At 41.2% G+C, this 23,529-nt stretch overlaps 1 protein-coding gene across 1 annotated transcript in view; it reads left to right on the forward strand.

Moving 5' to 3' along the window:
* Nucleotides 1-661: 661 nt before the first annotated feature.
* Nucleotides 662-23,529, forward strand: part of LOC139415000 (doublecortin domain-containing protein 2C-like) — a 32,842-nt gene continuing 9,974 nt past the window's right edge. The window contains exons 1-7 of the mRNA XM_071162696.1: nt 662-957; nt 1,145-1,193; nt 9,013-9,089; nt 9,660-9,791; nt 11,557-11,706; nt 11,854-11,914; nt 22,944-23,067. Coding sequence (XP_071018797.1) covers nt 662-957; nt 1,145-1,193; nt 9,013-9,089; nt 9,660-9,791; nt 11,557-11,706; nt 11,854-11,914; nt 22,944-23,067 — 889 coding nt within the window. The remainder of the gene's footprint in view (nt 958-1,144; nt 1,194-9,012; nt 9,090-9,659; nt 9,792-11,556; nt 11,707-11,853; nt 11,915-22,943; nt 23,068-23,529) is intronic.

The following is a 23,529-nucleotide window of genomic DNA, read 5'->3' on the forward strand; positions in this document are numbered from 1 at the left end:
AGTCACACGAGTCTGGTCATTACCCCAGATGAAGTTATTAGATGAATGAGACTCTGAGGTCATCCAACCTCCACCTTCTCTACTAAGCAGCCAAGACACAGAACGTGATGCTTGGAAAAGAAAGATTAATCTACTAGGCCTAGTTGATGAAAAAGAGTGGAATTTGATATGTCATGTGTTATATTGAATTGAGAGGATCAAGTAATAGGCCCTAGGCTTAATTTGAAGACCATAGATTATAATTGTCGCTGGTAGGATTTAATGTCTATGTATGCACTAGTAACATTCAGATAACAGATGAGCAAATTCCAAATAAAAAAATGCCATGCCCCTTGGTTGATTATGACATCATAAACACTTAGCCTCCGTTACCTGATTAGTTTCCATGACAATACACTGTATCAATCACCTTCTGTGTGTCACAAACAAAAGAGCTTTCTGCAAACCTATCTGTCCCTAGATAAACTCCATGAATACCTGATAAGATGCTGCTGCACAGTCGGTTGAACACTGTAGCCTTGATTCTAGATACCCCAGGGTATTACCTAACCACTGGCTAATTCAACTTCTTCTGACACTTGACCTCTGTGACAGGCTGAAAGGAGTTCCACCATCTGTGCAGCCTGTCTGCTAGTTTGTAACCTGCTGAAAATATAGAACCATGTCTGCAATCCCAGGTAGAGCGACATCTCGCTCTCACCCCTCACCTATCAAAACCGTGGTGGTCTACAGGAACGGTGATGCGTTTTTCCCCGGAAGGAGGTTTGTGATCAATCCACGCCAAGTGTCATCTTTTGATAGCTTTCTGAACACCGTTACTGGAGGAGTGGAGGCACCATTCGGAGCTGTGCGGAATGTTTACACACCTAGGGAGGGACACCGGATTCAGAGTTTGGAGACTTTGCAGCATGGAGAGATATATGTTGCTGGTGGGACAGAGCGCTTCAAAAAAATTAAGTAAGGATTTTTAATGCCATATATTCCACACGGTTAAACATATTTTCCTTTCTCCATGCAATAGCCTAATGTTAATAAATGATCACGTTTGTTATAGTCAAATGAAGAAAAATTGCCTATAGATTTAGACCAATATTGTGTGAAAGTAAAGATGTCACTTGACTCACATCGTTTTGGTGCCCTTTAGTTACTTTCACATCACTTTGAAGAAGCCCCAAAGAAAGAAGAGTGATGTGGTAAGTAAAGTGTCATTCAGGTGCTACATATTCTCTAACTCTCAAAAACTATAGAGCCCCACATTGGAGGTGTCATAATACCCAGAAAACCTTGCGGTCATACAGGGAAATGGTTTCAGTAGTTTTTCCACCATTCATTTTCCCCATAAGGAATTTTAGAAACCCTTAACATAAGGGCTGTGTTTAATTTAGTCTTACCCTGGCGTGACATTTTGATAACCATGTAAATCTCTCTCGGACAAGGTTGAGCTTTATCAATACATTCAGCTCTATTTACTGTCCGATTCCAAAATGCTAATTAGCATCAAAATCATTGAAATGCTAATTAGCATTACTTTTTTTTTTTTTTTTTACACAGTTATCAAAATGCCAGGGTAAGCCTACACAGCCCTAAAAATCCCCTATGGGAAAAATGAATGGGGGAAAAATTATTGGAACCATTTCTCTGTTTGACCACTAGGTTTTATCAGTATTACGACTCAAACTATGGTACTCTATTGGTGCCATTGCAACCTGGTCTCAGATTATTTTGTATTATTCTGTACATAAATGCGGGACACCCCATTTAGTATCATATGTTACGGTTAGTATGGTATGTATTAATTTGTGGATGTCATCATTCCTTTTGTATGATATGTTACAAATTATAATTAGTATAACATGTTATGAATTTACCAAAAGTACAACAGAAGGCTTGCAGTTGATGTATGATGCCTAGTGGCGGCCATGTTGGAAGACCACCACATTAATTCTGCAGGACAACAACAGCCAAGTGGCTACTCCAAACTGTATGATAACAGTGCCTAAAACTAGTTGATTTTCCCCACAGTGATTATCTGTGGAGTATTTGGCTATCCTAATAAGGCAGGAAACACAATGGGAAAAAATGTGACCCGTTTCAGGAATCTAGGCATATGTCGCAAGTCACCACTTCACAGGAGAGCCATTTTAACCTTTTAAATAAAAAATAAAAATAAAAAAGTGTTTTTTTGGCAGAAATGCCTTCTGGAAAATGTGAACTTTCATATGCCTTAATAACAAATTTGTATGGTCAGTCTGTGTTGGTAATCCTGTCTAACACGGCTTTAAAAAATGTTTTTAGTGTAGTGGAGCTGCATAAGTGTTGCTCTCCACTTTCTGGAGGATCGAGTTTTGAAATTAGTGGAATTAGAGTATGATAGCTAAAGAGATGAAGTAAACACCTGTCTCCTGATTACATCTTCAAACCAAGGGCAACCGTAGCATGACATCCATGACAGGGAGACGCGTCCATCATGCATGATGATGAGGGAGTCTAGCGTTAGCTAGCTACGTTTTCAGATATTACACATTTTATAATTTTGACAGAAAGTGGTTTAATTTCAAACTAAAATATACTGTTAGCTAGCTAGCTAACGTTAGCTGGCTGGCTTCCTAGCCAACGTTAAGAGTATGACGTTATTATTCGTATCCCAGAACCGTTTGCTTTGCTAGTTAACATTTAACCTGGTTGGTTAGCTCCCAGCAGATTCATGCAGGGTAGTCACGACATGATTTGGCACTATGTTCATTGTTGTTTAACTAGCTAACATTAGCTGGCTGGCTCGTTAGCTAACGTTACGTGACTTGTGTGATCTTACACGTTGTTTATCTAGCTAGGTTCATTGTTTACTAGCTACATGTCTTAAGCTAAAGTGTACAACACCCGTTGAATATGGCCGGTGTCAGTAAACATTGGCAAAATAAAAGTCGGCAAAAAAGTGCAATGAAATTGTTGCCAGCAGAGCTGGTTAGGCTGTTTCCATGTTATCTAGAGGTAAACAAATCATTGGCCAAAGTATTAAGTGTGCGAGATGGATGGGGCTAAAGCTTAAAAGGGTGTGAATGATGCTGAATGGGTGTTGACAAAGAAGAGCTCTTTACTAGATAGCATAACATTCAAAGGCCATTTTCTCAAAAGTTTATCAACTTTCAAAGCAGAATTTCTTTCTCAGTGTTCCTCAAAAGTGTAGTGTACCATTTTGTAGCTCTGAGTCTACTTTTATCCAATGCAACAAAAAAAAAAGACATTTTGCTACATAAGACCGAATTCAGGTGGTGAGTCACAAATATGATTATGATGATATGATATGATGTTGACTGGATTCCCACCTTTATCAAGACACCCATGTTGACTGGATTCCCACCTTTATCAAGACACCCATGTTGACTGGATTCCCACCTTTATCAAGACACCCATGTTGACTGGATTCCCACCTTTATCAAGACACCCATGTTGACAAGACACCCATGTTGACTGGATTCCCACCTTTATCAAGGATTCCCACCTTTAAGACACCCATCAAGACACCCATGTTGACTGGATTCCCACCTTTATCAAGACACCCATGTTGACTGGATTCCCACCTTTATCAAGACACCAGTGTTGACTGGATTCCCACCTTTATCAAGACACCCATGTTGACTGGATTCCCACCTTTATCAAGACACCAGTGTTGACTGGATTCCCACTGTGAAGATCAGCAATGCTGCAGCAGCATCAGTTTCTACTTTGTCCTTTTCCAGATATGAAAAGAGACATCACTCAGTTATGCAAGATGGTTGTCATATGAATGATTCTGTTGTGCCATTTGAGTAGAGAGCACCTTCGCCTTGTCTTCATGACTAAAGTGCTCCCTTAAACCGTATGAAAATATAAAATATAATTTGGAACATGTAAAATACTATTTTTCATGATATTGTAAACATACTGTACTTTAATAATAGGCTATATTGTTGTTTGTGTGAAATTAAAATTATTTTCATCTCTGCTTTGCCCCATTGAATAAAAAAGTATTTCTTATAGCCCAACTATTTTCTTTATTTTACAATTTAAACACATTTAGAATAGACAATGTACCTGTTGTGTTAGTCTTAGGCAAACCATCTTCATTATCACAGTAGCACCTCCAAGTGCCACTCAAACCTTCTGGGAGAAAAGCATCTGGCATTGCACTTGGTGGTAGTAGTGTGTATGTTTTAAGATAAGGACCCCATCATCTCCTACTTCCAGACATTTTACCACCTAGATTACAAGGGTTGGATTTGACAAAACGATTTCATGTCAGCACAAGGCATATACAAAATACAGTATAATGGTGAGCCTCATATACTGTACATTGTCCACCGGTATCATTTTTAAATTGAGAACATATAGCTGAAAAATATGTAGACAATGTGTGAGTTAAGCTATTCTCTGCTTCAGATGCACAATGTCAAGGGATGCATTGCAAATGTTCCGTAAGGCTAATGCCATCATACTGCAGGGCAGTGGTTTCCAACTCCGGTCTTCGAGTACCCCCAACAGTACAGTTTATTGTAGCCCCGGACATACACACCTGATTCAACTTGTCAACTAATCATCAGGCCCTTCGTGTTGAAACAGATATGTTTGTACAGGGCTACAACAAAAATGTGTGCTGTTGGAAGTACTCAAGGACTGGAGTTGGGAACCACTGCTGCATTGGCAGCCATAGGCCAGAAATTGTGACAATCAAATAAAACTAACTGGAGAGCTTATGACTGAACAGAAAAGTCATGTTCATTTGAAAATACAACGCAGAGACAGATTCCCTTCTATATTGCAGGATTGTGATCTGTGATTAATCGACATTAGTTAGTCTCGAATAATAGTTAAGTTATTATTAAAACAAGTTTAAACATTTAACTTCAAAGAATCTATTTCATATAATTTCAAAGTGTACCTGTAGGCTAACTAATATGTAAAGGTCAGACATTTTATTAACAAGTAGGCTACTATTATTATAATATATTTTTAAAATAAATTTAGGGGGTGGAACATCTTTAATATTGCAAATCGATTGTGGCTTCTATCAATGTGACTGTCTGTATCATTTCCAATCCCTCACAGTGCCTACGGAAAGTATTCAGACCCCGACTTTTTCCACATTTTGTTACGTTACAGCCTTATTCTAAAGTTGATGAAATATATTTTTTCTCGTCATCAATCTACAGACAATACCCCATAATGACAAAGCAAAAACATAAAAATAAAAAAAAGTTTGCTAATTTATTGAAAATAAAAAACGTAAATATACATTTAAATAAGTATTCAGACCCTTTACTCAGTAATTTGTTGAAGCACCTTTGGCAGTGATTTACAGCATCAAGTCTTCTTGGCTATGATGCTACTAGCTTGACACACCTGTATTTGGGGAGTTTCTCCCATTCTTCTCTGCAGATCCTCTCAAGCTCTGTCAGGTTGGATGGGGAGCGTTGCTGCACAGCTATTTTTAGGTCTCTCCAGGGATGTTCGATCGGGTTTAAGTGGTTGGTTGGGTCACTCAAGGTCCTTCAAAGACTTGTCCCGAAGCCACTCCTGCATTGTCTCAGCTGTGTGCTTAGGGTCATTGTCCTGTCCTGAACCTTTGCCCCAGTCTGAGTTCCTGAGCACTTTGGAGCTGGTTTTCATCAAGAATCTCTCTGTACTTTGCTCCATTCACCGTTTCCTCGATCCTGACTAGTCTCCCAGTCCTCACTGCTGAAAAACATCCCCACTGCATGATGCTACCACCACCATGCTTCACCGTAAGGATGACATGACGCATGGCATTCAGGCCAAAGAGTTCAATCTTGGTTTCATCAGACCAGAGAATCTTGTTTCTCATGGTCTGAGAATTTTAGGTGCCTTTTGCCTTTTACTGAGGAGTGGCTTCCGTCTGGCCACTCTACCATAAAGGCCTGATTGGTGGAGTGGAACTCTGGAGCTCTGTCAGAGTGACCATTGGGTTCTTGGTCACCACCCTGACCAATGCCCTCCCCCGATTGCTCAGTTTAGCCGGGCGTTCAGCTCTAGGAAGTCTTGGTGTTTCCAAACTTCTTCCTGTTAAGAATGATGGAGGCCACTGTGTCCTTGGGGACCTTCAATGCTGCAGAAATTTTTTGGTACTTTTCCCCAGATCTGTGCCTCAATACGGAGCTCCACGACAATTCCTTTGACCCTCATGGCTTGTTTTTTGCTCTGACATGCCCTGTCAACTGTGAAACCTTATATAGACAGGTGTGTGCCTTTCCAAATCATGTCCAATCAATTTAATTTACCACAGGTGGACTACAATCAAGTTGTAGAAACATCTCAAGGATTATCAATGGAAACAGCATGCACCTGAGCTCAATTTTGCGCCTCATAGCCAACGGTCTGGAATACTTATGTAATTAAGGTATTTGGTGTTTTATTTTAAATAAATTAGCTAACATTTCTAAAAACCTGTTTTTGCTTTGTCATTATGGGGTATTGTGTGTAGAATAATGAGGGGAAAAAAGCAATTTAATCAGTTTTAGAATAAGACTGTAACATAATTTTAAAAAAGTCAATGGGTCTGAATACTTTCTGAAGGCACTGTCTATGTCTTCCTTTATTATTTTCTTCTTCCCCTAATTGGAGTAAATCTAAGTGACAACAACATTCGTTTAAAATGGTGCCAGAGAAGAAGGCTGATGTTTTATATGTCCCTAAACGATTGTGTTTGTTTGTTTCTTTGCGTTGTTTGTAACTTATTTTTTTACTTATTTTCTACATAATGTTGCTGCTACCGTCTCTTATGACCAAAAAGATTTCTGGACATCAGAACTGCGATTACTCACCACTAACTGGCAGAATCCTTTTTTCCCTTTAATGAGTCCATCGAGCCCGACGTGAATGACATACTACTTTCCAGGGAACAGACCCAGATCCCCATAATTTGCAGGAAGAGAAGGCAGAGAAAAAGGGGTCGGAGGACGGGCTGCCTTCTGAGAATTTGTAGGCGATCTAATAAAACCCCCACTGCCTTCCATTCTGCTAGCAAATGTGCAATCTTTGGAAATAAAATCGATTAACTACACAGAAGATTAAACAACCATGGGACATTCAAAACTATATCTTATGCTTCACGGAGTCGTGGCTGAATGACAACATTATCAACATACAGCTGGCTGGTTATACGCTGTACTGGCAGGATATAACAGCGGCATCTGGTAAGACAAGGGGCGGCGGACTATGCATTTTTGTAAATAACAGCTGGTGCACGATAACTAAGGAAGTCATGCGGTTTTGCTTCCCTGAGGTAGAGTATCTTATGATAAGCTGTAGACCACACTATCTACCAAGAGAGTTTCTACATACCACCACAGACTGAAGCTGACACTAAGACCGCACTCAATGAGCTGTATTCCGCCATAAGAAAACAGGAAAATGCACATCTAGAGGTGGCCAGGTTCTTTATTGCAGGGAAACTTAAATCTGTCTTCCCCTTTTTCTCTGCCTTCCCTTCATGCAAATGATGGGGATCTGGGTCTGTTCCCGGGAAAGTAGTATGTCATTCACGTAAATGTGCAACCAGGGGGAAAAACACTCTGGACCACCTTCACTCCACAAACAGAGACGCATACAAAGATCTCCCCGCCCTCCATTTGGCAAATCTGACCATAATTCTATCCTCCTGATTCCCGCTTACAAGCAAAAATAAAAGCAGGAAGCACCAGTGACAAGAAAAAAAGTGGTCAGATGAAGCAGATGCTAAGCTACAGGACTGTTTTGCTAGCACAGACTGGAATATGTTCCGGGATTCCTCCGATGGCATTGAGGAGTACACCACATCAGTCATTGGCTTCATCAATAAGTGCATCGATGACGTCATCCCTACGGTGACCGTACATACCCCAACTAGAAGCCATGGATTACAGGCAACATTCGCATTCGAGTTAAAGGCTAGAGCTGCCGCTTTCAAGGAGTGGGACTCTAACCCGGAAGCTTATAAGAAATCCCTCTTGCAAGTAATTGTAATTGCAAAGTAGCTAAAAAGCAGTTGAAAAAAAGCTGATTTGAACACACAACCTTTGGGTTGTTAGACACCTATCCATCCACCCTGACAAACCACCCTCCTTTTCTCTTTGTTTTAAGTAATCTGTCTTATGTAACCATGCCAAACGTAACGTATCATACAAATTTTAGTGTCCCACGACTGCATCATTTGAATTACAAACCCGACGCTGTGTTTTAACATTTAGAAATGTCAATAATCATCGCTAGCGATACGGTTTTTGAAAACATATGGCCCCTCATCTTTCATCAGAGAGAAAGAATGCTTCAAATAAAAAATACACTGTTTCCGTATCAGTTTTGCACAGATCCGTTACAATAGGTGCCCCCAGCCGATTAAACTACACTGCCTTTACTCTTACCGAGTTACGATTACACACAGGTGTCCAGAGCATGCTAGATAGCTAATTGACATAGGTGGTCACCTCTTGTCTTCCGTCTGTTTTCCATTAACAAGTGCTGTAAAATGGAGATATGGCCATGTGGGAACGTTAATCCTAACCCTATCAAGGTGTATATCAATTGAACCTGTTTTTCTGATATGAAAGATGAGGTCCTTATGCTTCCAAATCCATACCGCAAGCGATGCATGTTAATGTTCCGACCGAGCATCGGGGATCTTAACCAAACTCCTCCCTACAGAAGATGACTTTGTCCAATGTGTAATGGAACTGAGAATCGTGATCATGGGCTATGTATTCTTTGGATATGTCCATTGCTGCCACTACCAGGCATACTGGAAAAGAGCATAGTATACATTCCAGCAATGAAATTATGCTGTGCAACATTGCTACAAGAAGCTAAAATATACAGCTGGTTTCCAGTGACAGTGTGTAGCTAACCTTGCAGTTATGAATTTCACATGTGTACATCAGATCATTGAAATAATTTTGAATACTATGAAATACTGTGAGGTGGAGCGAGGGACAGAAGTCAGAATGAATGGGGTTGTGGTTCTCTTTTTTTTATCCCTCCTTTCAGATAAAACCAGTGGTCCATAGCAGAATAATCGTGCCTGCACGGTGGAGGAAGTTTCTCCATGAGTCATGCACTATCAAGTCAGTACCGATTTCCCCAGTCGTCCCTTTACTAATGGGACTCTCCATGGGTAGTGTCCCAAACGTCACCCTATTCCCTATATAGCTAGTTCACTACCTTTGACCAGGGCCCATGGGTCTCTGGTCAAAGACACTGCACTATATAGGGAATAGGGCGTTGTTTGGGACGTGGAACACACACAGCACTCCATTACTAACAGATTCCACCCCTGAGTCAAGCTAATAGAAGACTGCACACATGCCTCATTGAACTGATTCAATTGAGATTGGATTGGAATTGCAAAGCCATTTGTATTTAACTCATGGTGTTCATCTAGTCGTGGTACAATCAGCAACACTTGCACATCATTTAACTTTGAGAAGAAAAGCGAATGTCCTTGTAGGATGATATTGTTCTTCATGTTAATAATGGCATGGTAATGGAGGCCAAAATGGACAGATAGTATGCTACAGCCTCAAGCCCTCAACAGTTGGGTAGCTATGGTGGAAATGAAGATTACTGTACATGTAGACAACCTTGTTGATGGATGGAGCCACTGAATGTTGTGTTGTTGTATTGTTTTGTTGTAGTGTTTTTACCAATGGAGATGTCTTGGTTCCTCCAGCTCGGATACTTATACCAAAGTATACTCTAAGGAGCTGGGAGAGAGTACTGGCCATGGTGACGGAGAAAGTGCACCTTCGCACTGGTGCTGTGCATAGGTAGGTCTACCCAGTAGACTGTATCTCTCAATGATTATCCACTGGTGCTGTGCATAGGTAGGTCTACCCAGTAGACTGTATCTCTCAATGATTATCCACTGGTGCTGTGCATAGGTAGGTCTACCCAGTAGACTGTATCTCTCAATGATTATCCACTGGTGCTGTGCATAGGTAGGTCTACCCAGTAGACTGTATCTCGCAATGATTATCCACAGGCGTTTTGTTTGGCTTTTTTTTTGTATGTCCCAAATGGCAACCTATTCCCCATAGAGTGCACTACTTTTGACCAGAGGTCCTGGTCAAAAGTATTACACTATATAGGGAATAGGGTGCCATTTGGATGCATGACACTAACTGTAAATCAAATCGTATTTATTTGTCACATACACATGTTTAGCAGATGTTAATGCGAGTGTAGCGAAATGCTTGTGCTTCTAGTTCCGACAATGCAGTAATAACCAACAAGTAATCTAACTAACAATTCCAAAACTACTGTCTTGTACACAGTGTAAGGGGATAAAGAATATGTACATAAGGATATATGAATGAGTGATGGTACAGAGCAGCATAGGCAAGATACAGTAGATGGTATCGAGTACAGTATATACATATGAGATGAGTATGTAAACAAAGTGGCATAGTTAAAGTGGCTAGTGATACATGTATTACATAAGGATACAGTCGATGATATAGAGTACAGTATATACGTATGCATATGAGATGAATATTGTAGGGTAAGTGTTACGAATCCCTTTTGGCCCGACAGTCTAGGGGGGATGGTAATGAGACGCGTAACATAACTCATGCAAATTATAATTGTGACAAAGTAAAAGTGTGAACGTAATAACCAGGACAACTGAAATCTACCGTCAAACTCAAGGTTTATTTGATAAACACACGGTAATGGGGGAAGAAGGAAAAGAGGCTGAGCTGGACCCAAGGAAAGAAACAAATGCAAAAACACCCCTAAGCTAGACTAGCCTAGTTTAACAACAGCTAACTAACCAACCAAAAATACAGTGGGTGGTCCGCCCAGTTCTAACTAGTGGGTTTAACAAAGTTTACCTACGGGTAGTGTATGCCCATGGGCGACTTGTCTTGGTTTCCCCCTTTTCCCACCAGCAAACACCATAAGCAAAAACAATACTCACAGGTGATGACAAAGTGCTATGGAGGTGCTCAAACAAAAGGTTAAGGTTAATTAATACACAGAGAGCGAGCGAAGAACAGAGATCTACAAACATGGCATTTACAAAGAGATTGATCTACTGAAATCTATGAAGAACAGCGATCTACCAACATGGCATTTACAAAGAGATTGAGCTCTTGAAATCTACAAAGAACAGAGATCTACCAACATGGGATTACAAAGAGATTGAGCTCCAGAGCAAACAAATGATGGGGTTTTTAAACCATGGGGAAGGAACTGTGATAGGGTAGGAAACAGGAGGAGGTGTGTCTTCTGATTGATGGGTTGATTGTTGATTGGATTGTTGACTGATTGGGGAGTGATGATTTTCACCTGTGAGGGGAGACAGAGAGAAAAGAAACACACACAGGATACACACACACACAGGATAATGGTATCCGTAACAGTAAGTAACATTATATAAGGTAGCATTGTTTAAAGTGGCTAGTGATATATTTACATCATTTCCCATCAATTACCATTATTAAACTGTAGTAACACCGCCGCCGCCGATGGTTAAACTATATACTGTAGTCTACTTACCAACCATGTATTTTCTGTGTGTTCTCTCGTCAGATTGTACACATTAGATGGGACACCATTATCCGGCTCAGTGGAGCTAGAGAACAACCACTACTACGTAGCGACAGGAGTGGAGAGGTACAGGCTCCTACCATACTCACACTGGGTACCCAGGAAAGGACTCATCCAAGACATCGGCCTAGGGTAAGTAATACATACCCTATGGTGCTTGGTCAAAAGAAGAGGACTAAATAAAGGTTGCCATTTTGTTTACAGACAATGTTTTGCTGTGTGTCACAACACAAAAAGGGTAAATATTGAATCCATCTGAAATATGTATTTTTCCCCCAGTGTCCACAGTGACTTTCTACCACCAGTGATGAGGAAGGGAAAACAACACACAAGAGAACTGGTAAGTCCTCTGTAAGTGATAACGTTAAGAATGTTTTATTTGTCATTTTAAAAAACTAAGCATTGCTTAGGCAATAACAGTAGTTTGTGTTGAATTATTGATAAAGTAATTTATAAAACTAGAGAGGTAGCTTGAAATGTTCATCTACAGCTTCAGAATGTTATAGTAATAGTCTGAGTGAAAAGATGCTCATCAGAATTGGATAGGATACTACATGACTATAAGTTGGTTGATGTAATCCTGTCTATAATAAAGTGATCACATCATCATATGCATGTTCCCCTTTTCACCAACCACTAGTAGTTTGACTATGTCCTCTCTGAATATGGCCTATTTTTTAAACATTTTATTTAACCTTTATTTAACTAGGCAAGTAAGTTAAGAACAAATTCTTATTTACAATGACAGGGAACAGTGGGTTAACTGCCTTGTTCAGGGGCAGAACCACAGATTTTTATATTGTCAGCTCGGGGATTCAATCTAGCAACCATTCAGTTACTGGCCCAACGCTCTAACCACTAGGCTTCCTGCCGCCCCAAAATACAGAACGCCAATACAGACCGTCAATACAGACCGTCAATAGAGTACTGTTAATACAGACCGCCAATACAGACCGTCAATAGAGTACTGTTATTACAGACCGTCAATAGAGTACCACCAATAGAGTACTGTTATTACAGACCGCCAATAGAGTACTGTTATTACAGACCGTCAATAGAGTACTGTCAATAGAGTACTGTTATTACAGACTGTTAATAGAGTACCGCCAATAGAGTACTGTTATTACAGACCATCAATAGAGTACCGTCAATAGAGTACTGTTATTACAGACCGTCAATAAAGTACTGTCAATAGAGTACTGTTATTACAGACCGTCAATAGAGTACCACCAATAGAGTACTGTTATTACAGACCTCCAATAGAGTACTGTTATTACAGACCGTCAATAGAGTACTGTCAATAGAGTACTGTTATTACAGACCGTCAATAGAGTACTGTCAATAGAGTACTGTCAATAGAGTACTGTTATTACAGACCGTCAATAGAGTACCGTCAATAGAGTACCGCCAATAGAGTACTGTTATTACAGACTGTTAATAGAGTACCGCCAATAGAGTACTGTTATTACAGACCATCAATAGAGTACCGTCAATAGACTACTGTTATTACAGACCGTCAATAGAGTACCGTCAATAGAGTACTGCCAATAGAGTACCGCCAATAGAGTACCCCCAATAGAGTACCGCCAATAGAGTGCTGTCATTACAGACTGTCAATAGAGTACTGTCAATAGAGTACTGTCAATAGAGTACCATCAATAGAGTACCGTCAATAGAGTACTGTCAATAGAGTACTGTTATTACAGACCATTACAGACCATAGAGTACCGTCAATAGAGTACTGTCCGCCAATAGAGTACCGTCAATAGAGTACTGTCAATGGAGTACCGTCAATAGAGTACCGTCAATAGAGTACTGTCAATAGACTACCGCCAATAGAGTACCGAGTACCGTCAATAGACTACCACCAGTAGAGTACAGCCAATAGAGTACCGCCGCCAATAGAGTACCGCCAATAGAGTACCGCTAATAGAGTACCGCCAATAGAGTACCGCCAATAGAGTACCGCCAATAGAGTACCACCAATAGAGTGCTGTTATTACAGACCGTCAATAGAGTACCGCCAATAGAGTACTGTTATTACAGACCGTCAATAAAGTACTTTCAATAGAGTACTGTTATTACAGACCGTCAATAGAGTACCACCAATAGAGTACTGTTATTACAGACCGCCAATAGAGTACCGCCAATAGAGTACTGTTATTACAGACCGTCAATAAAGTACTGTCAATAGAGTACTGTTATTACAGACCGTCAATAGAGTACCACCAATAGAGTACTGTTATTACAGACCGCCAATAGAGTACTGTTATTACAGACTGTCAATAGAGTACTGTCAATAGAGTACTGTCAATAGAGTACTGTTATTACAGACCGTCAATAGAGTACTGTCAATAGAGTACTGTCAATAGAGTTCCGCCAATAGAGTACCGCCAATAGAGTACTGTTATTACAGACTGTAAATAGAGTACCGCCAATAGAGTACTGTTATTACAGACCATCAATAGAGTACCGTCAATAGAGTACTGTTATTACAGACCGTCAATAGAGTACCATCAATAGAGTACCGTCAATAGAGTACTGTCAATAGAGTACTGTTATTACAGACCATCAATAGAGTACCGTCAATAGAGTACTGTCAATAGAGTACCGTCAATAGAGTACTGTCAATGGAGTACCGTCAATAGAGTACCGCCAATAGACTACCGCCAATAGAGTACCGCCAATAGACTACCACCAGTAGAGTACAGCCAATAGAGTACCGCCAATAGAGTACCGCTAATAGAGTACCGCCAATAGAGTACCGCCAATAGAGTACCGCCAATAGAGTACCGTCAATAGAGTACCGCCAATAGAGTACCACCAATAGAGTACCACCAATAGAGTACTGTTATTACAGACCGTCAATAGAGTACCGCCAATAGAGTAATGTTATTACAGACCGTCAATAAAGTACTGTCAATAGAGTACTGTTATTACAGACCGTCAATAGAGTACCACCAATAGAGTACTGTTATTACAGACCGTCATCAATAAAGTACTGTCAATAGAGTACTGTTAATAGAGTACTGTTATTACAGACCGTCAATAGAGTACTGTCAATAGAGTACTGTCAATAGAGTTCCGCCAATAGAGTACCGCCAATAGAGTACTGTTATTACAGAGTGTAAATAGAGTACCGCCAATAGAGTACTGTTATTACAGACCATCAATAGAGTACCGTCAATAGAGTACTGTTATTACAGACCGTCAATAGAGTACCATCAATAGAGTACCGTCAATAGAGTACTGTCAATAGAGTACTGTTATTACAGACCATCAATAGAGTACCGTCAATAGAGTACTGTCAATAGAGTACCGTCAATAGAGTACTGTCAATGGAGTACCGTCAATAGAGTACCGCCAATAGACTACCGCCAATAGAGTACCGCCAATAGACTACCACCAGTAGAGTACAGCCAATAGAGTACCGCCAATAGAGTACCGCTAATAGAGTACCGCCAATAGAGTACCGCCAATAGAGTACCGCCAATAGAGTACCGTCAATAGAGTACCGCCAATAGAGTACCACCAATAGAGTACCACCAATAGAGTACTGTTATTACAGACTGTCAATAGAGTACCGCCAATAGAGTAATGTTATTACAGACCGTCAATAAAGTACTGTCAATAGAGTACTGTTATTACAGACCGTCAATAGAGTACCACCAATAGAGTACTGTTATTACAGACCGTCAATAGAGTACCGCCAATAGAGTACTGTTATTACAGACCGTCAATAAAGTACTGTCAATAGAGTACTGTTAATACAGACCGTCAGTAGAGTACCACCAATAGAGTACTGTTATTACAGACCGTCAATAGAGTACTGTCAATAGAGTACTGTCAATAGAGTGCCATCAATAGAGTACCGTCAATAGAGTACTGTCAATAGAGTACTGTTATTACAGACTATCAATAGAGTACCGTCAATAGAGTACTGTCAATAGAGTACTGTCAATAGAGTACCGTCAATAGAGTACCGTCAATAGAGTACCGCCAATAGAGTACCGCCAATAGAGTACCGCCAATAGACTACCACCAATAGAGTACCGCCAATAGAGTACCGCCAATAGAGTACCGCTACCAATAGACTACCGCCAATAGTACCGTAGAGTACCACCAATAGTACCGTACCGCGAATAGAGTACCACCAATAGAGTACCACCAATAGAGTACCGCCAATAGAGTACCACCAATAGAGTACCACCAATAGAGTACCGTCAATAGAGTACCGTCAATAGAGTACCGCGAATAGAGTACCACCAATAGAGTACCGTCAATAGAGTACCGCGAATAGAGTACCGCCAATAGAGTACCGCGAATAGAGTACCACCAATAGAGTACCGCAAATAGAGTACCGCCAATAGAGTAGCTTGAATAGAGTACCGCCAATAGAGTACCGCCAATAGAGTACCGTCAATAGAGTAGCGCCAATAGAGTACCGCCAATAGAGTACCGCCAATAGAGTACCGCCAATAGAGTACCGCCAATAGAGTACTGTCAATAGAGTACTGTCAATAGAGTACTGTCAATAGAGTACCGTTATTACAGACCGTCAATAGAGTACTGTCAATAGAGTACTGTTATTACAGACCGTCAATAGAGTACTGTCAATAGAGTACCGTCAATAGAGTACTGTTATTACAGACCGTCAATAGAGTACTGTCAATAGAGTACTGTTATTACAGACCGTCAATAGAGTACTGTCAATAGAGTACTGTTATTACAGACCGTCAATAGAGTACCGTCAATAGAGTACCGTCAATAGAGTACTGTTATTACAGACCGTCAATAGAGTACTGTTATTACAGACCGTCAATAGAGTACCGTCAATAGAGTACCGTCAATAGAGTACTGTTATTACAGACCGTCAATAGAGTACCGTCAATAGAGTACCGTCAATAGAGTACCGTCAATAGAGTACCGTCAATAGAGTACCGTCAATTGAGTACTGTTATTACAGACCGTCAATAGAGTACCGTCAATAGAGTACCGTCAATAGAGTACTGTTATTACAGACCGTCAATAGAGTACCGTCAATAAAGTACCGTCAATAGAGTACCGTCAATAGAGTACCGTCAATAGAGTACTGTTATTACAGACCGCCAATAGAGTACTGTCAATAGAGTACCGTCAATAGAGTACCATCAATAGAGTACCATCAATAGAGTACCGTCAATAGAGTACTGTTATTACAGACCGTCAATAGAGTACTGTTATTACAGACCATCAATAGAGTACTGTCAATAGAGTACCGTCAATAGAGTACCTTCAATAGAGTACCGTCAATAGAGTACCGTCAATAGAGTACTGTTATTACAGACCGCCAATAGAGTACTGTCAATAGAGTACCGTCAATAGAGTACCGTCAATAGAGTACTGTCAATAGAGTACCGTCAATAGAGTACTGTCAATAGAGTACTGTTATTACAGACCGTCAACACAGACTGCCTATACAGACCGTTAATACAGACCATCAATACACTAAGTTCTGTTAATAGGGTGTCCTTTTAGAAAACAGCACTATTAAATGTGTGTATAATTGGGATTGAATCAGGTAATTACAGCATATATGACTCCTCCTGATACGTCCTTCTAAAACAATTCTCTGAAATGATTTGCGGCTTAAATGACTTCACATTGCAAATGAGTTAATGAAGCATGATCAAGTCATTGGAAGAGGAGAGCAACATCACTAAGGAGGAAAAGCATCTCTCTCTCTCTCTCTCTCTCTCTCTCTCTCTCTCTGTCCTTCAGATCAGATGAGTTATTGTTGGGCGCTAAGCTGTCAGTTTCCATGGTAATAAAGAGATATTTCACGTTGACCTTTTCTGAAAACCAAAGAGCTGAGTCGGCACACTAGCTCACTCCCCTCAGTCATTTAAACCCTTATATCTGAGACACTTATCTTTATTCACACCGGGGTGTCCAGGAGTAGTGACTACACACAGTACACTGTGTGTGTGTGTGTGTGTGTGTGTGTGTGTGTGTGTGTGTGTGTGTGTGTGTGTGTGTGTGTGTGTGTGTGTGTGTGTGTGTGTCGTGTCCTTGCATGAGTGAGTATCATATGTTGTAATTAATCACAATAGAGATTGTTTGGCTCAAGAGGAATTAAGGATGTCGGTTGGTTGTGTTTTCACGCTAGGTCAATCTGTTGAAGGGCATCTAAAGCTGCCTGAACCATTCTGAATGAAAACCTCATCAATATTTGTTGTGGTTTGACATTAAAGCCACTTAACGTTTTTGATTGGACACATCATGCAAGGAGACACTTTTATACCACTAATTGGTTATTTCTACTACGTTACACAGATTAGGCTGGTTCCAAATGGCATCCTATTCCGTCTATAGTGCTCTACTGTTGTCCAGAGTTCACACACTGACTGAAACTATTTCAATATCTGATTAACCAGGACTTGAGATGGCAATACTCTTCTTTTCAATAAATTGAATATAATCCAGATGGGCTCATTAGCGTTTCATCACATTACTTTTGGAGTTTTGCCAAGTCCTGAACAAAATTAATCAATCTTTGGTTTGAAAATTCTGCATTGCTTCAACTGATGTTGTCTTCTCAGTACATACCACACGGGGGCGACAGAGGATCGGCTATTGGCTCATCAGCCCTTCAGGGAGTCAACAACTCATATTCATTCTTTCATTCTTTCATTCTTTCATTCTTTCATTCTTTCATTCTTTCATTCTTTCATTCTTTCATTCTTTCTTTCACGATTGTTTCTCTCACTGGCACTTTTTTAACTACATCTACATCTTGTCTAATGCTTCTCGGCTTCTGGTGTCTGTTCTGTACAGTACATGATGATTGAAGTGCTGTCTGGCCCCATAGCTTTAGATCAGAGGTAGGCAACAGTTGGCCCGCTGGTCAAAACCGGCCTGCAAGTATATTTTTTTTGCTCCCCCCAAGGTTTAAAAAATAAAATAAAAAATAGTATTTGGTAAAAAAAATACAGTACAATCACCAGGAATTCAGCTTAAAATTAGTTCAATGTAGGAAATATGTTCCCAAGTATTCCCACAAATAAAAAAAAGAGATATGTGATTGTGTCTCAATGTAATCAAGGTATAAATCATTATTTTCACATGCAATGTATTTTTGGGCTTAGTTGTGGTACATTTGCAGTGTACAATTATAATTGTGTTCCGGCCCCCTGACTATTTGCTCCAACAAAAATTGTCCCGCGGCTGAATCTAGTTGCCTACTCTTGCTTTATATGTAATGTCCATGCTGCCCCTGCTGTGTGGCGGCCCTTCATATAAAGCTGTTTGAGAAGGGAGCCTATGGCGAGGTCATTAGCCCAGTCCATCACTCTAATGCTGAGTGTTTGATCGTGCAACGCTGGCTGGGGCAGATAAATGCAAGAATTATTCTTACTGTAGCTTATCATTCATCAGACGTTTGTATTTCTTGACTGTTGTCAAGATATGTATCAGATGTGTTCTATTTAATAGGCACCAAACATAACCCAAAAAGGGACGCACTTACATGAATTTGATCATTGAAATATGCTTGTTTTCCTTTTTCGTTGCAAGTAAAGCCCCCCTGCCAAACCCTCCCCTAATTCGGACGACGCTGGGCCAATTGTTCTCAGCCCTTTTGGACGCCTAATCACGGCCAGTTGTGATACAGCCCGGGATCGAACCCGGGTCTGTAGTGACACCTCTAGCACTGCGATGCAGTGCCTTAGACCGATGTGCCACTCGGGAGGCCCCAGACAGAAATATTCTGTTCGCTAGAGTTTTTCTGCAAGACATGACTACTGAACTCTTCTACTTACAGCATCTTACCAGTGATCGTGATATGTGCTTGTTTAACCTACTTTGATTGAATGCACTGATTGTCAGTCGTTACCGTAGCTATAGCAGTTGGCTGGTATTTTCACTCGATGTTCATTTCTAGCCAATGTTCATTTCTCATTTCTGATGTATCTTGTGTGATGTCCACTTTGACTTGCTGTGTGTAGTATAGTATTGTATATACAGTGTAGCCTATATTTCTGCCCTGTTTCCATCCAATGTTAAATCCACAATGTCATGGGGATCTGGATGAATTCATAAACCCTTCAGAGTGCAAAAAGGGATTTATGAAGGTCCAAAATGGCATGTTATTGCCACAGGGAGGCTTGTTGGAAACAAAGACCTGTATATATTGAACAGAATCGCAACCCCTCAAACCTAAAGCAAACAGGTGTAATAAACTGAGATGAATATAAATATCTTCGGAGGGTCAGTCATTGGCATTGAGAAATAGAGAACTGTTTGAACTTTGCTCCTAGTGTAGCCCGAGCCTCGTCAATATCTGCCTGCGGTCTGAATAACCGATGCCTGCTCTTGCTACTCACTGAGGGGCGTAGAAACAGACAGAATTCAAAGCCTAGCTCCCTGGGCTGCCTGTGTCTCCGTCCCAAATGGCACCTTATTCCCTATATAGTGCACTACATTTGACCAGAGCCTTATGGGCCCTAGCTGGTCAAAAGTAGTCCACTATGTAGGGAGTAGGGTGCCATTTGGGACACATACATGGAGTCTAGCTAATAAACATCCTCCGGTTCCCCAGACACCACATTAGCGCACTAACAAACACCAATGCCTGCAGTGCAAGGCTTCAGAAAGACACACAAAGAAGATCAGTTCTCTTCACCCCTAGATCCCCCTGCGAGGAGTCAACTAAAAGCACCATGATGGAAGAAAATAAATAAAACATACACTTTCTATTCTTCTTTTCCTCTTCCCGTTCCCCAAAGAACAGGGAATATTTCACCCACAGACGCCTTGTGTTGATAACGCATGTGACATGCAGATTGGTTACCCTCCCACCCAACAACATCCCCCTCCTCTCCCTTTACCCTTCCTCCCCCTCCTCTCCCTTTACCCTTCCTCCCCCTCTCCCTTTACCCTTCCTCCCCCCTCTCCCTTTACCCTTCCTCTCCTCCTCTCCCTTTACCCTTCCTCCCCCTCTCCCTTTACCCTTCCTCCCCTCCTCTCTCTTTACCCTTCCTCCCCTTCTCTCCCTTTACCCTTCCTCCCCCTCCTCTCCATTTACCCTTCCTCCCCCTCCTCTCCCTTTACCCTTCCTCCCCCTCCTCTCCCTTTACCCTTCCTCCCCCTCCTCTCCCTTTACCCTTCCTCCCGCCTCTCCCTTTACCATTCCTCCCCCTCCTCTCCCTTTACCCTTCCTCCCACTCCTCCCCTCCTCTCCCTTTACCCTTCCTCCCCCTCCTCTCCCTTTACCCTTCCTCCCCTCCTCTCCCTTTACCATTCCTCCCCCTCCTCTCACTTTACCCTTCCTCCCCTCCTCTCCCTTTACCCTTCCTCCTCCCCCTCCTCTCCCTTTACCCTTCCTCCCCCTCCTCTCCCTTTACCCTTCCTCCTCCCCCTCCTCTCCCTTTACCCTTCCTCCCCCTCCTCTCCCTTTACCCATCCTCCCCCTCCTCTCCCATTACCCTTCCTCCCCTCCTCTCCCTTTACGCTTCCTCCCCCTCCTCTCCCTTTACCCATCCTCCCCCTCCTCTCCCTTTACCCATCCCCCCCTCCTCTCATTTCTTCCATTAATAACTGGCCGTGGGGCTGCCATAAAAAGACAGATATTCCCAGGAACTATTTTTTTCCCCTCTGAGCACATTTGCATTTTTCCTGTTTGATCAGGACTGCTAAATGAGACGAACGCTATTAGACATTAATGGCTGCTCCAAATCTATCAATAAATGATTAGTTTGCAGTGCACTGATTGGCTGTGCATGAGATGTATTGGAACCAGACTCATTCAATGGGCCAGTCACTGGGGAGCAGCTAAGCTAATCAGCACCACCACCTCAACAACAGAGCACTGGTAGAAACAAAGAGCCAGACATTAAAAAACACACGTTGGCTTGGCAGTCTGAATGATTTCATAACAACAGTGGGTGTAATTCATTAAATTCATCATGTTTATTTAACTCTGTGCATGGCATACAGTGTAGTTGAATATTAATCATGGTTCTCCATGATCAGTTACTGTACCCAGTCAGTCAGTCAGTCTTTTTAGTCAGTCTTTAGTATGTGTGCAAGATTCTCTTATTGCCACTGTCAGTGTCAAGTCAATGAATCCCACGAGCCATGAAAACCAGGTCACATTCTATGTAGATTAAATTCCCCAAGTGATCAAAATGGTAACCTTTGCAATTACACTGCAATAATTACACTGCGCCTGCTTGCTTAATCTGTCATTCTGCCCCTGAGCAAGGCTGTTAACCCACTGGTCCTCGGGCAGCGAAGACGTGGATGTCGATTAAGGCAGCCCTCCTCACCTCTCTGATTCAGAGGGTTAAATGTGGAAGACACATTTCAGTTGAATACATTCAGTTGTACAACTGACTAGGTATCCCCTTTCCTTATGTAACTTCAATACATAATATAATAATATGTTAAGGACACTTATTTCAAAGTGGGACCAAACCATAAATAAGTGAATTCAAACGACATGCTATACAATGTTTTTATCATGTATAAGATAACAGGTTTGAATTCCAATGAGGGACATGTAGTGAGACAGTCTGAGACAAGTGTGCATCCCAAATGGCATCCCATTCCCTATGCAGTGCACTACTTTTGGCCAGTGCCCAGAGGGACATAGGGCTCTGGTCAAAAGTAGTGCACTATATAGGTAAGAGGAAGCACACAGGTTACTGCATTAGAACAATTAGAACATAGAGATGCATCAGAATCAGTAGATATATCTCTGTATAGGAATGTTCACTACAGAGCCCCCCAGCAGTGGTGGTAAAAGTACCCAACTGTCATACTTGAGTAAAAGTAAAGATACCTTTTAATAGAAAATGACTCAAGTAAATTTGAAAGACACCCAGTAAAATACTACTTGACTAAAAGTCTAAAAGTATCTGGTTTTAAGTATACTTAAGTATAAAGTAAAAGTCAATGCTATAAATCCTTTGAAATTCCTTATATTAAGCAAACCAGACAGCACAATTTTCTTGTTTTTTATTTATTTAAGGATAGCCATCGGTACAGTCCAACACTCAGACATCATTCACAAACAAAACATTTATGTTTAGTGAGTCCACCAGATTAGAGACAGTAGGGATGACCTGGGATGTTTTCTTGATAAGTCTGTCAGTTGAACCATTTTCCTGTCCTGTTAAGCATTCAAAATGGAACGAGTACTTTTGGGTGTTAGGTAAAATGTATGGAGTAAAAAGTACATGATTTTCTTTAGGAATGTAGTAGAGTAAAAAATATGAATAGTAAAGTAAAGGACAGATACCCCCCCCAAAAATACTTAAGTAGTACTTCAGTGTTTTTACGTATTTACTTTACACCACTACCCCCCAGTAGCTTTGTTCCATGTGTAGTTTGCAGATCACAGACAACAGGCAGACTCTGTGTTCTACCCCAAGTCTGAGAGAGAGAGAGCTGCCATGAAGCAGCAGCCAGTCTCCACCACCTCAACCCCTCTCCTCCTCCTCTCATCAGGGGGTATGTAACACACGCATGCCATCACTCACCAGACACATGTCTCTCTCCCGCTTAATGCACCTCCATCTCTTTTTAGTGTGTGTTTTCATGCGTACAAATGTGTATATAGGTGTGGGGGCCCCGGTGTGAATACACTCGAGAGCCCCTCTGTTAAATCATAGCAAAGGTGTCCCGGGCGCCAGAGAGAAAGGTGGCAACGCTGCAAGGTGAATATTTTACCTCATCTCAGCCTCAAATAGGATCATAAATGAATTCACTGCTAGAGTCTTGTCAACCTTGCCTGATATGGCTCTCTTCTGTTCTCCTTCTCTTTTCTGTGTGTTCTATAGAGTGGAGGCAGGATGCCAATCAATCATTCTTTTCATCACAACTCCATCAGACAAGAGATTGTTGTGGATGGCTTTCTGCATTTTAATAATGGCTATACTGTTGTCTATTCGTTGTCTGCATTGCCGACTGAAA

Source organism: Oncorhynchus clarkii, chromosome 8 (genome assembly GCF_045791955.1).
Source record: "Oncorhynchus clarkii lewisi isolate Uvic-CL-2024 chromosome 8, UVic_Ocla_1.0, whole genome shotgun sequence".
Lineage (NCBI taxonomy): Eukaryota > Metazoa > Chordata > Actinopteri > Salmoniformes > Salmonidae > Oncorhynchus > Oncorhynchus clarkii.